Here is a 12149-nt window from a genome sequence, read left to right on the forward strand (position 1 = left end):
CTTAGGTTTGGCAAAGCCAAACCACCTTCCTTCTTAGGCTTCTGTAAATATCTTTTACTTAATCTAGGATTTTTATTCTGCTATACATACGAGGGTATTTTAGAATTAATAGTACAAAAAAAGATTTAGGAATAAAGATTGGTAGTGCTTGAAATAAATGTAAAAATTTAGGTAGAACTATCATCTTAATAGCATTAATTCGACCAACCAATGACAAAGATAGTGGAGACCATTTAGTAATAAGTTGCTTGCTTTGGTCAATTAAAGGTAAAAAGTTAACTTTAAATAAATACTTATGTTTCTTAGTGATTTTAATACCCAAATAAGTAAACTGTAACAATTTTAAATTGTAAATGTTTATAAATTGGAACTTGCATGTTTAATGGAAATAATTCACTCTTATTAAAATTCAGTTTATAGCCAGAAAAGCTACTAAACTGAGCAAGCAAGGATAACAGGAATAGATCTCTTGGGGTCAGAGATGTATAATAACAAATCATCAACATATAGTGATAGCTTATATGTCCCCTCCCCACGGGTAATACCAAAAATATTAGGTGAGTCACGAATAGCAATGGCTAAGGGTTCCAAAGCAATATCAAATAATAGAGGACAGCCTTGCCTCGTGCCACGAAACAGCTGAAAAAAGGGAGATCTTTGATTATTGGTAAGAACCAAAGCCAAAGGCTTGTAATATATTAGTTTAATCCATGATATAAATGTCGGGCTAAATTAAAATAATTTTAAATAGATATTAAATAGATATGGCCATTCAACTCTATCAAACGTTTTTTCAGCATCTAAGGAAATGACACATTCTGGGATTTTAGATGAAGGAGAATAAGCTATAAAATTAATTTTCTAATGATAAAAGAAGAGTAACAATTTTTAATAAATCCAGTCTGATCCTCAGAAATAATTTGAGGTAATATATTTTCCAGTCTAGTGGCCAAAATTTTGGTAAAAATCTTAGAATCCGTATTCAGCAAAGATGTAGGCTGATATGATGCACATTCAGTAGGGTCTTTATCTTTTTTAAGAATTTAAAAAATGGAGGCATCATAAAAAAGATTGTGGTAGTTTACCTACAGTTAATGCATCCTTTAAAATTTTACATAACCAAGGAGAGAGTTCAGAAGAAAAAAAAGATTTAAAGAATTCTGCAGTATAACCATCTGCACCGGGGGCTTAACCTGAATTCATTGAAAAAATAGCCTCCTTTATTTCAGTTTCTGTAATGGGTGCATCTAATGATACACAATCCTCAGTTGTTAATTTTAGGATATTCAATTTCCTTAAAAATTCATCCATTATAGAAGAATCATCAGAAAATTCTGATTGATATAGAGAATTATAAAAATCTTGAAAAGCTTTATTTATCTCTTTATGATCAATCGTCAAAGTGCCATCTCATTTACGAATCTTAATAATCTGCCGTTTAACCAAAGCAGTTTTCAATTGGTTAGCCAATAATTTACCAGATTTGTCCCCATGTATATAAAACTGAGTCCTAGATTTAATTAGCTGATTTTCAATCGAAGAGGATAATAGCAAACTGATCTCCATTTGAAGTTCAACTCTTTTTATAAAGTTCTTACTAGGGGTAACAGAGTAAAGGGTAAAAGGGCTCTGTTCTCAAGGGATGGTAATTCTGCAGGTTGCTGAGTCCTCCCTGGTCAGCGAGTCCTGAGAATGGAGGTCCATGTGCAAGGACGCACGAGGGCCAGTGACCCTTTGGGTTGGCGAGTCCCGGCGTCAGAGGTTTGTGCAAGTCCCAAGGGTTCTTTTATCTTAATCTCTTGTTAACGCAAAACACACATTTCACTTTATATATTTTGATGTACGCGTGAAAAATAAGTGAATCTGCATCTGAATCTGGTTAACAGGTAGAAAAGGAATGAACAGATCATCAAACGGGCAGCCTGGAACTGATGGGGAAACAAACGACACCATAACCTGCACTTATGAGTTGGCTGAGGAGAACATTTACGAGTTCACTAATGATTCAGATCTCGATGGGAAAGTGATGCGGTTGTGAAGAGTCCTCATGGGGATATGAACAAATTGAGTGCAGTAGACCACAAGGATGAAAAGATACACATTTTGATGAACTGTGTCAGACTGGAACGTCAAATATTTATTCCTCTCTATAGATGCTGCCTGATCTGCCCAGGTCCTCAAGCATCCCTATTCTAAAGGGATCCCCTTCTCTTACGAGGCTATGGCCCTGGTCTTAGACACTCCCTCTATAGGAAACATCCACTCCATCTAACTCTTCCTGGATTTGGAGGGTTTCAATGAGATCACACACCCAAATATCTTCTCAGTGCTCCTGTGAAATACCTCTACATATTGTAATGCTTCAGTATAAAAGCAAATTTCAACATATCTACGACAACCTGTAAATACCAAGGGCAGCATATTAGCGTAATGCTTTACAGTGCAACAATCGTGACTGGGGTTCAATTCCCGCTGTTGTCTGTTAGGAGCTTCCCATATTCACACCAGTTTCCTCCAGGTGTTCCAGTTTCTCCCACATTCCAATGTTATGATCCCAGCCCCCTCCTTTGTGAGAATCGCACGAGCACCCGTTGGGGGGGGGGGGGGTCAGTAGACCCAGTCGGAGAGAGAGAGAGAGAAATGTGCCAAATTGCACGTCCCACCCGGGATGCAGAAGACGACGACAGTGACTATCGTCTCATGGAGACCACGTGAAAAGCCCTCGGGCAAGGTGGGCTGGTTGAGAGAGAGATTACATCATCCCAACCTGATTGACACCTGCGACCCCATGAGGAAGTATAAAGGGGATTCTCAGGGGGACAGCCCCCTCAGACGCACCAAGAAGACACGAGCGAGTGATCCCGCAGCAGCGGGAAGCCATTCTGAAAGAAGCCACGTGCGTTAGATTCCGGGATTGGAATTTGTGGCTGGAATCACGGAAAACCGCTTTTAACTAACATCGGGGAGAGGGAACCAACGCTCCCCTGATTTCACGGAAGCCTCATCAAGACTCGGCAAGTTCTTTCTCTTCTCCCCAATCTCTCTCTCTCGGTCGCCCCACATGAAACCCAGCGATTTTCAAAGGGCTGAGGCCTGCAGACTTTCTGAGTGACTTTTTTATATTTCCAATGGACAAAAAAATATTATCCCCTAGACAACAGCTGAGATTACTTCTTAATGATGATTATGACTATACCCGCGCTTTAGATTGCGTATTGGTGATGTGCATTATCTGAATGTTTGCATTAACCTTACTTTTGTGCCCCTTTATAAATAAAAACGTTTGAAAATAGTGACATCAGACTTCAACGGACCTCTCTGTCTTTGCTGGTAAGTTATCCAGTTACGGCATTCCGTAACACAGAAGACGTGGACTTGGTATGCTGGCTCCAGGAGCATGGTGATACTTGCAGGCTGCTCCCAGCACATCCTGTGCTGGTTGTTGATGCTAAATGTTGTAATGTGTATGTGACAAATAAATCTAATCGTTATTATCAATAATATTTAATACAATATTATACAGATTTCCAGCACTGGTAAATAAAGTTAAAAAAAGCAGTATCAGTCTATGCTTGCAGTAAACTTGATGACGCTCTTCCTTCCATCATCAGATGAAAATCAGGAAAGCAAAGCAATAGTTACACAATGTCCAGTTCCAGTCACAACACAGCTAAACGAAACACTGCCTCACAGCACGGGTGCAATCAAAACTTGCAATGAACATGACGATGATCTTCCTTCCATCGTAACGTCAACAGTAGGGTGGTTAAAAACTGCCAAGAGGATCACTAGGTTCTCTCCCCCTGATTTGTGACATTTATCAGGTGTGTTTTACATGAAGGACCCGAGGCATTGTTGAGGATTCCTATCACCAATCTCTTTGACCCACTACCATCAGGAAGGAGGTACAGGAGCATCAAGACGAGGACAGCTTCTTCCCTCGGATTGTGAGACTAATGAGTACCCTGCCAGCACCGAGGTCTCGTCCCTAAGGACGGTGAGCTGTTTACTCTTCACTGTACTGTTTGCTTGTGCCATGCACTACATTTTGAACTATATTTTATGAACTTATTTATGGTAATATTTTGTTTTGTGTGCTACATGTGGGTGCACCGTGGTCCGGAGGAATGTTGTTTCATTTGGTTGTACAGTCAGATGACAATAAACTTGAACGTACTTGTGGTTATAAATGTCTGATTGCGGTCACACAGATGGGAGAACTATTGCCTCACAGCGCTCAAGACAGGTTCAACCCTGACCCTGGGTACCGTTTGTGTGGAGTTTGTACGTTTCCCCAGCTGCTCCAGTTCCCCCCACAATTATTTTTATTTTGAAATACAGTACTGCAGCCGGCCCTTCTGGCCCAACAAGCTTATGCAGCCCAATTACATTCATAAGACACAGGAGCAGAATTAGATAAGTTGGCCTATCAAGTCTGTTCTATCATTTACTTTCCCTTTCAACCCCATTCTCATGCCTTCTCCCTGTATCCTTTGGTGCCCTTACAAATCAAGAACCTACCAACCCCTTCTTTATACCCAAATACACAGGCTCCGTGAGCACAGGTGGAAAGAACACCACCTTCTGGCTGAAGAAATTCCTCATCTCTGTTCTAAAGGGACGTCCTTGCATTCTGAAGCTGTGCGCTGTGGTCCTCGATTCCCCCACTAAAAGAAACATCCTCCCCACACGCATTCTGTCTAGGTTTTTCAGTATAAAATAGGTTTCAATGAGATTCGCCCTCATTCTTCTGAGCTCCAGCGAGTGTAGTTCCAGAGTCATAAACCATTCCTCATATGTTAACCCTTTCATTCCTGGGATTATTCTTGTGAACCTCCTCTGAACCTTCTCCAATGCCAGCACATCTTTCTTCAGCACAAAACTGCTCAAAATACTCCAAGTGCCTTATCAGGCCTCAGTATGACATCCTTGCATGAGGGATTCCAGGGAGGGCAAGGAAGATTGGAATCTCCCTCGGCTTGCATCAGAATAATCCATTTGCCCCCCCCCCCCCGGATCATCAAGATAACAAATGTTGGGGATAAAGGAGACTCTCCACTCCATAAATGGTTGACTGTAAGAACACCTGGAAGTGTGTAAGATGAGTAGAAGAACATTTAGGAAGAACATGCACTGTGATTAAGTGCTTTGAGAGATTGGTCATGAAGCATACCAAGTCCTGCCTTAGGAGCAACTTGCATCCATTCCAATTTGCCTACCATCACAACAGACTCTTCACTCAACCCTAGGACATCTGGACAGGGAAGATGGATACATCAGGATGCTCTTCATAGACTGTAACTCCACATTCAACACTATCATCCCCTCAAAACTAATCAATAAACCAAGACTTTTGCCTCGATACCTCCTTGTACAATTGGATCCTCAGTTCCCTTACTTGCAGACCCCAGTCAGGTCAGATCGGCAACAACATCTCCACGACCTCCATCAGCACAGGTGCACCACTGGGTGCTGTGCTCAGCCTCCAGCTCTAATTGCTTTACAGTTATGGCTCGGAGGTTAAGCACAGCTGCAAAACCATTGTTAAGTTTGTTTACGGCGTCACTGATGTGGCTGAAGTTGGCCGAATCAAAGGTGATGATGAATCGGCACAGAGGAAGGAGACCTAAAGTCTGGCTGATTGGTGCCACAATGACAACCTCTCACTCAACGTCAGCAAAACCTGATTATTGACTTCAGGAAGAGGGAAGTAGAAATCCATGAGCCAGTCCTCATTAGGGGACTGGAGGTGGGCAGGGTCAGAAACTTTAAATTCACTTTGTATTTGCACAGTTTGTCTTCTTTTCCACACTGGATGTTTGTCCATCTTCGCTTGTGGGAAGTTTTAAAAATTTATTTTCATTTACTAACTTAGAGATACAGGACAAAACGGGCCCTTTGGTCCAACGAGTCACACCACTTAGCAGCCAACCTATTTAACCCTGTCCTCATCACAGGACCATTTACAGTGACCAACTAACCTACTAACCAGTACTTCTTCAGAATCTGCGAGGAAACTGGAGCACCCAGAGGAACGTACAAACGTTGGAACTGAACCCCAAACACTGACGCCCTGAGCTGTGATAGCATTGTGCTAACAGCTACACAACAGTATTTTTTATTGATTGTATCGTGTTTCTTTGTATCTACTGTGAATGTGCATAAGAAAATGAATCTCTGGGTAGTATGTGGTGGCATATATGTACTTTCATAATAAATAAATTTACTGTACTTTTAAGGTTTGGGTGAGCGGCATTTGTTGCCAAGGTAGGGGTAGTGGTAGAGGTTGATACAATAGGGACATTGAAGAGATTCAGGCACATAGATAAAAAGGGAGGCTATGGCACTGTGTAGGAGGGAGAGGTTAGATTGATTATGGAGTATGTTTATTTATTGATTGACTGATTGATAGAAAAATAAATGGATCAACATGCCGATTCACCCAGCAACCCACTTATTTAACCCTAGCCTAATCACAGGACAATTAACACTGACCAATTAACCTAGTAACCAGTACATCATTGGACTGTGGGAGGAAAGCAGAGCACCCGAAGGGTACACAGGTTCGAAGGGCCTGTACCGCACGGTACAGTTCTACCTTCTGTGTTTTGGGTCAGAACTGGAAAGGCTGGCCTAAAGTAAATAAACCAGACTTAACCTGTAGTGGAACCCATTGACCTGAAACATTCGTTCTCTTTCCTTCTTCACAAAGGCTGCCCAGCCATCAGAGTGTTTCCGAAACCTTCTATTTACAGCATTGGAGGGCGAGCGGGTGAGAGGGACACCCTTCCCGTGACACTGGGAACTCCAGCAACAGGACCAATAGCCTAACCTAACCTGAGACGCAGTGGACTATTTTACACAAGGGAGAGGTGGAGAGAGGGTGGGGTCACAGCCTCTCCCTCCGCCATTATCTGGAGCCAAACAGCTGAAGAAGGTTGATGAAGATGTTCACAATGTCTGTGTACAGCCGCAGAGCACCGTAGACGTACTCCTCTGGACTGATAGAGTGTCGTCGGTTCCCCAGGATCAACTGGGTGTCAAATGCCAAGAACTACAAGAGAGGAAGAGGATGAGAGAGGCAATTAATGAGGGGCTGGTGGTGGGAGGGAGAGGTGGAGGTGAGAGAATAGGAACGAGGAGAAGCAAAAGGGCAGAAATGGCCAATACGAAGGTGACTGGAGGAGAATATGGGAGGATTTTTAACATTTTATTTATTTGTAGATACAGCCCTTGAAGGCCCTTCCAGCCCTACAGGCTGCATCACCCAGCAACCTACCTATTTAACCCTAGTCAACTTGCTCCTGGGGCTGGCGAAATCCGCCATCCGTGGGTCTTGGAAACGGGTGGCGGGAGGATCTCCCCGGGCAGACTGCCTGGCAATGTTTAGGGGGTATGTTCGTGCCCGGGTGACTATTGAAAAGGAACACGCGCAGTCCACAGCGGCCTTGGAGGAGTTACGTGACCGTTGGGCTCCGCGGGGTGTAAATGGCATCGTGGATAGGGATGGCAACATTCTGGTGTAATGTCTATTGTCTATTTGTAGTGCAGTAATTGTGTTTGCCACTGTTTTGTATATATTGTATAGCACCGAAATTTGTAATAAAGGATTTTGTAATAAAAAAAAAGGAGTGTGTGATGGGACGGTGTAGAGAGAACGTCATTCTGTGTCTGACCCCAGGAGTGTGTGATGGGACGGTGTGGAGGGAACGTCATTCTGTGTTGGACCCGGGGAGTGAGTGACGGGACAGTGTGGAGGGAACGTCACTCTGTGTTGGACCCCAGGAGTGAGTGATGGGACGATGTGGAGGGAGCTTCACTCTGTCTGACCCTGGGAGTGTGTGATGGGACGGTGTGGAGGGAACGTCACTCTGTGTCGGACCCTGGGGAGCAAGTCAGGGGTAAGACTCAATGACAAGACGGCATCACTCACCAGGGTGAAGACGATGGCAGCGATTGCAGCGTACACCGTGTGGAGCCATGGAACCTGCAGAAACCCAGAACAAGCAGGTTATTCCAAAGTTCAGTATTAAACGGTAGCAGTCACAAACCACGGCCTCTCACTCAGGAAGGGCAACAGGAACATGGAAGCACCACCACCACCCACAGACTGCCTTCCTGACTCTTACTTCATTATCGTCGGGCCAAAGCCAGGGGTGGCCCTCCTCAACAGCACCGCAGGAACACCGTCACTGGGAGAATCACAGTACTTCAATGTCATCGCGACCGTGCACCACTACCGAGTCTCAGCTGACCTCGGGGGTTCAGAATGATCACAGAAATGAAAGGGTTAATGCACGAGGGGTAATTGATGGCTCTGGGCCTGCACTCGCTGGAGTTTAGAAAGATGAGGGGAATTTCATTGAAATGTGCTGAGTGTTGAAAGAACTAGATAGAGTGGATGTGGAGAAGAAGTTTCTTATCCCGGAGGTGTCTAGGACCACAGCAACTGCCTCAGAATAGAAGGACGTACATTTCAAACAGAGATAGTTGAAGGCCAGCGAATCCCTGGAATTCATTGCCACAGACTGCTTGGAAGCCAAGTCATTGGATATACAGTATTTAGAGGTTGATAAGATCTTGATTAGTAAGGGGGTCAAAGGTTACAAAGAGAAGGCAGAAGAATGGTATTGAGTGGGATAATAAATAAGCCAAGATTGAAAAGTGGAGCAGACTCAAATAGCTTAATTCTGCTCTTATGAACAGACTTATAGTCTGTTGATGATGTACATTAACAATCTGGAAGACGGGACCGTGCAGTATATCTTGCTGATGACACTAAATTGAGTGGAAAAGCAAATTGTGTAGAAGATAAGAGTCTGCAGAGAGATATATAGACAGGTTAAGTGAGTGGGCGAGGGTCTGGCAGATGGAGTACAACGTTGGTCTCAGGGTCTAAAAAGAAGTAATCTGATAGAAGGGGGCACCATGGGGAAAAGGAAAGGAGGAGGAATGCAGGGGAGGTGTTAGGCAAGTGAGGAGAAGAGAAAAGGGAAGAGGGGTGCCAGAACAGGGAATAGAAAAGAGGGAAGGAGGAATGGGGGGGGGGAATTATTGGAAGTTAGAGACATTGATGTTCAGGCCTTCAGGCTGGAGACCATCCTGATGGAATACGAGGTGTTGCTCCTCCAATCTGAGAGCAGCCACATTGTAGCATAGCAGAGGCCATGTTGGAATGGGAATGGGGATTATAGTTAAAATGATTGGCCACCGGGAAATCCTGCTTGTTGTGGATGGAGACTCACTTGAGTCTCACCAGTGTAGAGGAGGCCACAATGGGAGCATCGGATAAAGTAGAAAACCTTAACAGGTTTGCAGGTGAATTGTTACCTCAGCTGGAAGGATTGTTTGGAGCCTAGAATGGAGCTGGGGGAGGGGGTGAACAGGCAGGTGTAATGCTTCTTCCACTAGCAGGGGTAAGTGCCAGGAGGGAGATTAGTGGGGAGGGGCGAATGGACAAGGGTATAACAGAGGGACCAATTCCTACGAAAAGCAGGTAGTGGGTGGAAGTAAAGATGTATTTGGTGGTATGCTCCCATTGAAGATGGCAGAAATTGCCAAGAATGATGTGCTGGATGTGAAGACTATGGGGTGGTAGGTGAGGACAAGAGGAACTCCATCCCTTTTATGATGGCGGGAAGATGGGGTGAGTGTAGTTGTCTGGGAAATAGAAGGGTTGCAGGTGAGGGCAGTTTCAATGGTGGAGGAAGGGAAACCTCATTCATGGAGGAACGTAGACATCTCTGATGTTCTGGAAAGGAAAGCGTCATCCTGGGAACAGATACAAGGGAGGCAAATGAACAGGGAAAAGGTACAATGAGAGTCAGTAGGTTTATAAGTTATCAGTAGACAGTTTGTCCCCAAAAATGGAAACAGATCAAGAAAGGGGAGAGAGGTCTCAGAAATGGATGAAGTGAATGCAAGGTCGGAGTGGAAGTTGAAGGTAAAGTTGATTAAACTGACGAGCATCATAGGAAGAGTTGGAGAAAAGGAATGGGGATTGAGGGTAATAAATCAGCCGTGGTGGAATGGTGGGGCAAACCCGATGGTCCGAATGGCCTAATTCTGCTCCGATGTCCCATGGTCTTCTTACTCTTTTCACTATCACCCTCCTTGTGCCGCTGTCTGCACCCTTGCTGAGCTCGTCCATTTCATCAATTTTTTTCCTCCAACTTCCACCCTGCTCTCACATTTACTTCCTCCATCTCTGACATCTCTCCCCCTTTCCGCGATCTCCGTTTCTATCTTTGGAGTCAAACTGATACGTTTTACAGAACTAGAAACTCTCACAGCTATCTTGACTACTTTCACAAGACCATAAGATATAGGAGCAAAATTAGGCCATTTTGGCCCATTGAGTCTGCTCTGCCATTTCATCATAGCTGATTCAATTTTCCTCTCAGACCCTATCGCCTGCCTTTTCCCTGCATCCCTTCATGCCTCGACGAATCAAGAATCTATCAACCTCTGCCTTATGGAGATTTGGCCTCCATAACTGCCTGTGGCAAAGAATTCCACAGATTCACCATTCTCTGGCTAAAGAAATTCCTCCTCATCTCCATTCTAAAAGGATGCCCCTCTATTCTGAGACTGTGTCCTCTGGTCTTGGGGTCTTCCACCAGAGGAAACATCCTCCCGACATCCACTCTATCGAGGCCTTTCACCATTTGATGGGTTTCAGTGAGGTCCCCCTCATTCTTCCGAATTCCAGTGAACACAGGCCCAGAGTCGCCAAACACTCGTCATATGACAAGTCATTCAATCCTGGAATCATTCTCGTGAACCTCCTTTGAACCCCTTCTCCAATTTCAGCTCATCCTTTCTAAGGGGCACAAACCTACTCACAACGTTCCAAGTGAGACCGCACCAGTGTTCTGTAACATTTCAACATTCCATCCTTGCTTTTATATTCTCGTGAATGCCAACATTGCACTTGCCTTCCTCACCACAGACTCAACCTGCACATTAGAGAATCCTGCACAAGGACTCCCAAGTTCCTTTGCACCTCATTTTTCTGTACTTTCTCTTCATTTAGAAAATAGTCAATCCTTTCATTACTTCTACCAAAGTGCATGACCATTCACTTCCTGACACTGCATTCAACCTGCCATTTCTTTACCCATTATCCCAAGCCCTTCTGTAGCTTCTCTACTTCCTCAAAACTACCTGCCCCTCCACCTATCTTGATATTGGCTGCAAACTTTGCAACAAAGCCACTGACATATAATGTAAAAATAATCAGACCCCTGTGGAGCACCATTAGTCACTGGCAGCTAGCCTCCCTTTGCCTCCTGCCAATCAGCCACTGCTTTATCTATGGGCTCATAGCTTGTTAAGCAGCCTCATGTGCAACACTTTGTCAAGGGCCTTCTGAGTAACCAAGTACACAACATCCTTTGTCTACCCTGCTTGTTATTTCTTCAAGGAATTCCAACAGATTTGGCAGGCAATATTTTCCCTCAAAATCATGCTGAGTAACTATTTTATCATGTGCCTCCAAGTACCCTGAGACCTCAGCCTCTAACATCTTCCCATCCATTGAGGACGGGCTAAATGGCCTATGGTTTCCTTTCTTCTGCCTCTTGAAGAGTGCAGCGACATTTGCAATTATCCAGTCTTCTAGAACTATTCTGAATCTAGTGATTCTTGAAAGATCATAACTAATGCCTCCAGGGTCTCCTCAGCCACCTTCTTTCAGATCTCTGGGGTGTACACCATCTGGTACAGATAACTTATCAACCTTCAGACTATTTCAGTTTCCCGAGAACCTTCTCTCCTGGTATGTTAACTTCATGAACTCTGACACCCGGAACTTCCACCATACTGTTAGTGTCTTCCACAGTGAAGACTGATGCAAAATACTTATTCAGTTCGTCTGCCACTTCCTGGTCCCCCATTACTATATCTCCAGCATCGTTTTCTGGAGGTCCAATATTCACCCTTGCCTCTCTTTTACATTTTATGTATCTGAAGAAACTTTTGGTATCCTCTTTAATATTATTGGCTAGCTTACTTTCGTATTCCATCTTTACCTTCTTAATGACCTTTTCAGTTATGTTCTGTTCATTTTGAAAAGCTTCCCAATCCTCTAACTCCCCACTAATTTTTGCTCTATTATATGCCCTCTCTTTGGCTTTTATGTTGGCTTT

At 44.0% G+C, this 12149-nt stretch overlaps 1 protein-coding gene across 1 annotated transcript in view; it reads right to left on the bottom strand.

The window, feature by feature from the left end:
- Window positions 1-1228: 1228 nt before the first annotated feature.
- Window positions 1229-12149, bottom strand: part of tmbim1a (transmembrane BAX inhibitor motif containing 1a) — an 81507-nt gene continuing 70586 nt past the window's right edge. The window contains exons 11-12 of the mRNA XM_059967522.1: window positions 7934-7987; window positions 1229-7054 (exon numbers count right to left, since the gene is read on the bottom strand). Coding sequence (XP_059823505.1) covers window positions 6911-7054; window positions 7934-7987 — 198 coding nt within the window. The 3' untranslated portion in view covers window positions 1229-6910. The remainder of the gene's footprint in view (window positions 7055-7933; window positions 7988-12149) is intronic.

Source organism: Hypanus sabinus, chromosome 4 (assembly GCF_030144855.1).
Source record: "Hypanus sabinus isolate sHypSab1 chromosome 4, sHypSab1.hap1, whole genome shotgun sequence".
Taxonomy (NCBI): Eukaryota; Metazoa; Chordata; class Chondrichthyes; order Myliobatiformes; family Dasyatidae; genus Hypanus; species Hypanus sabinus.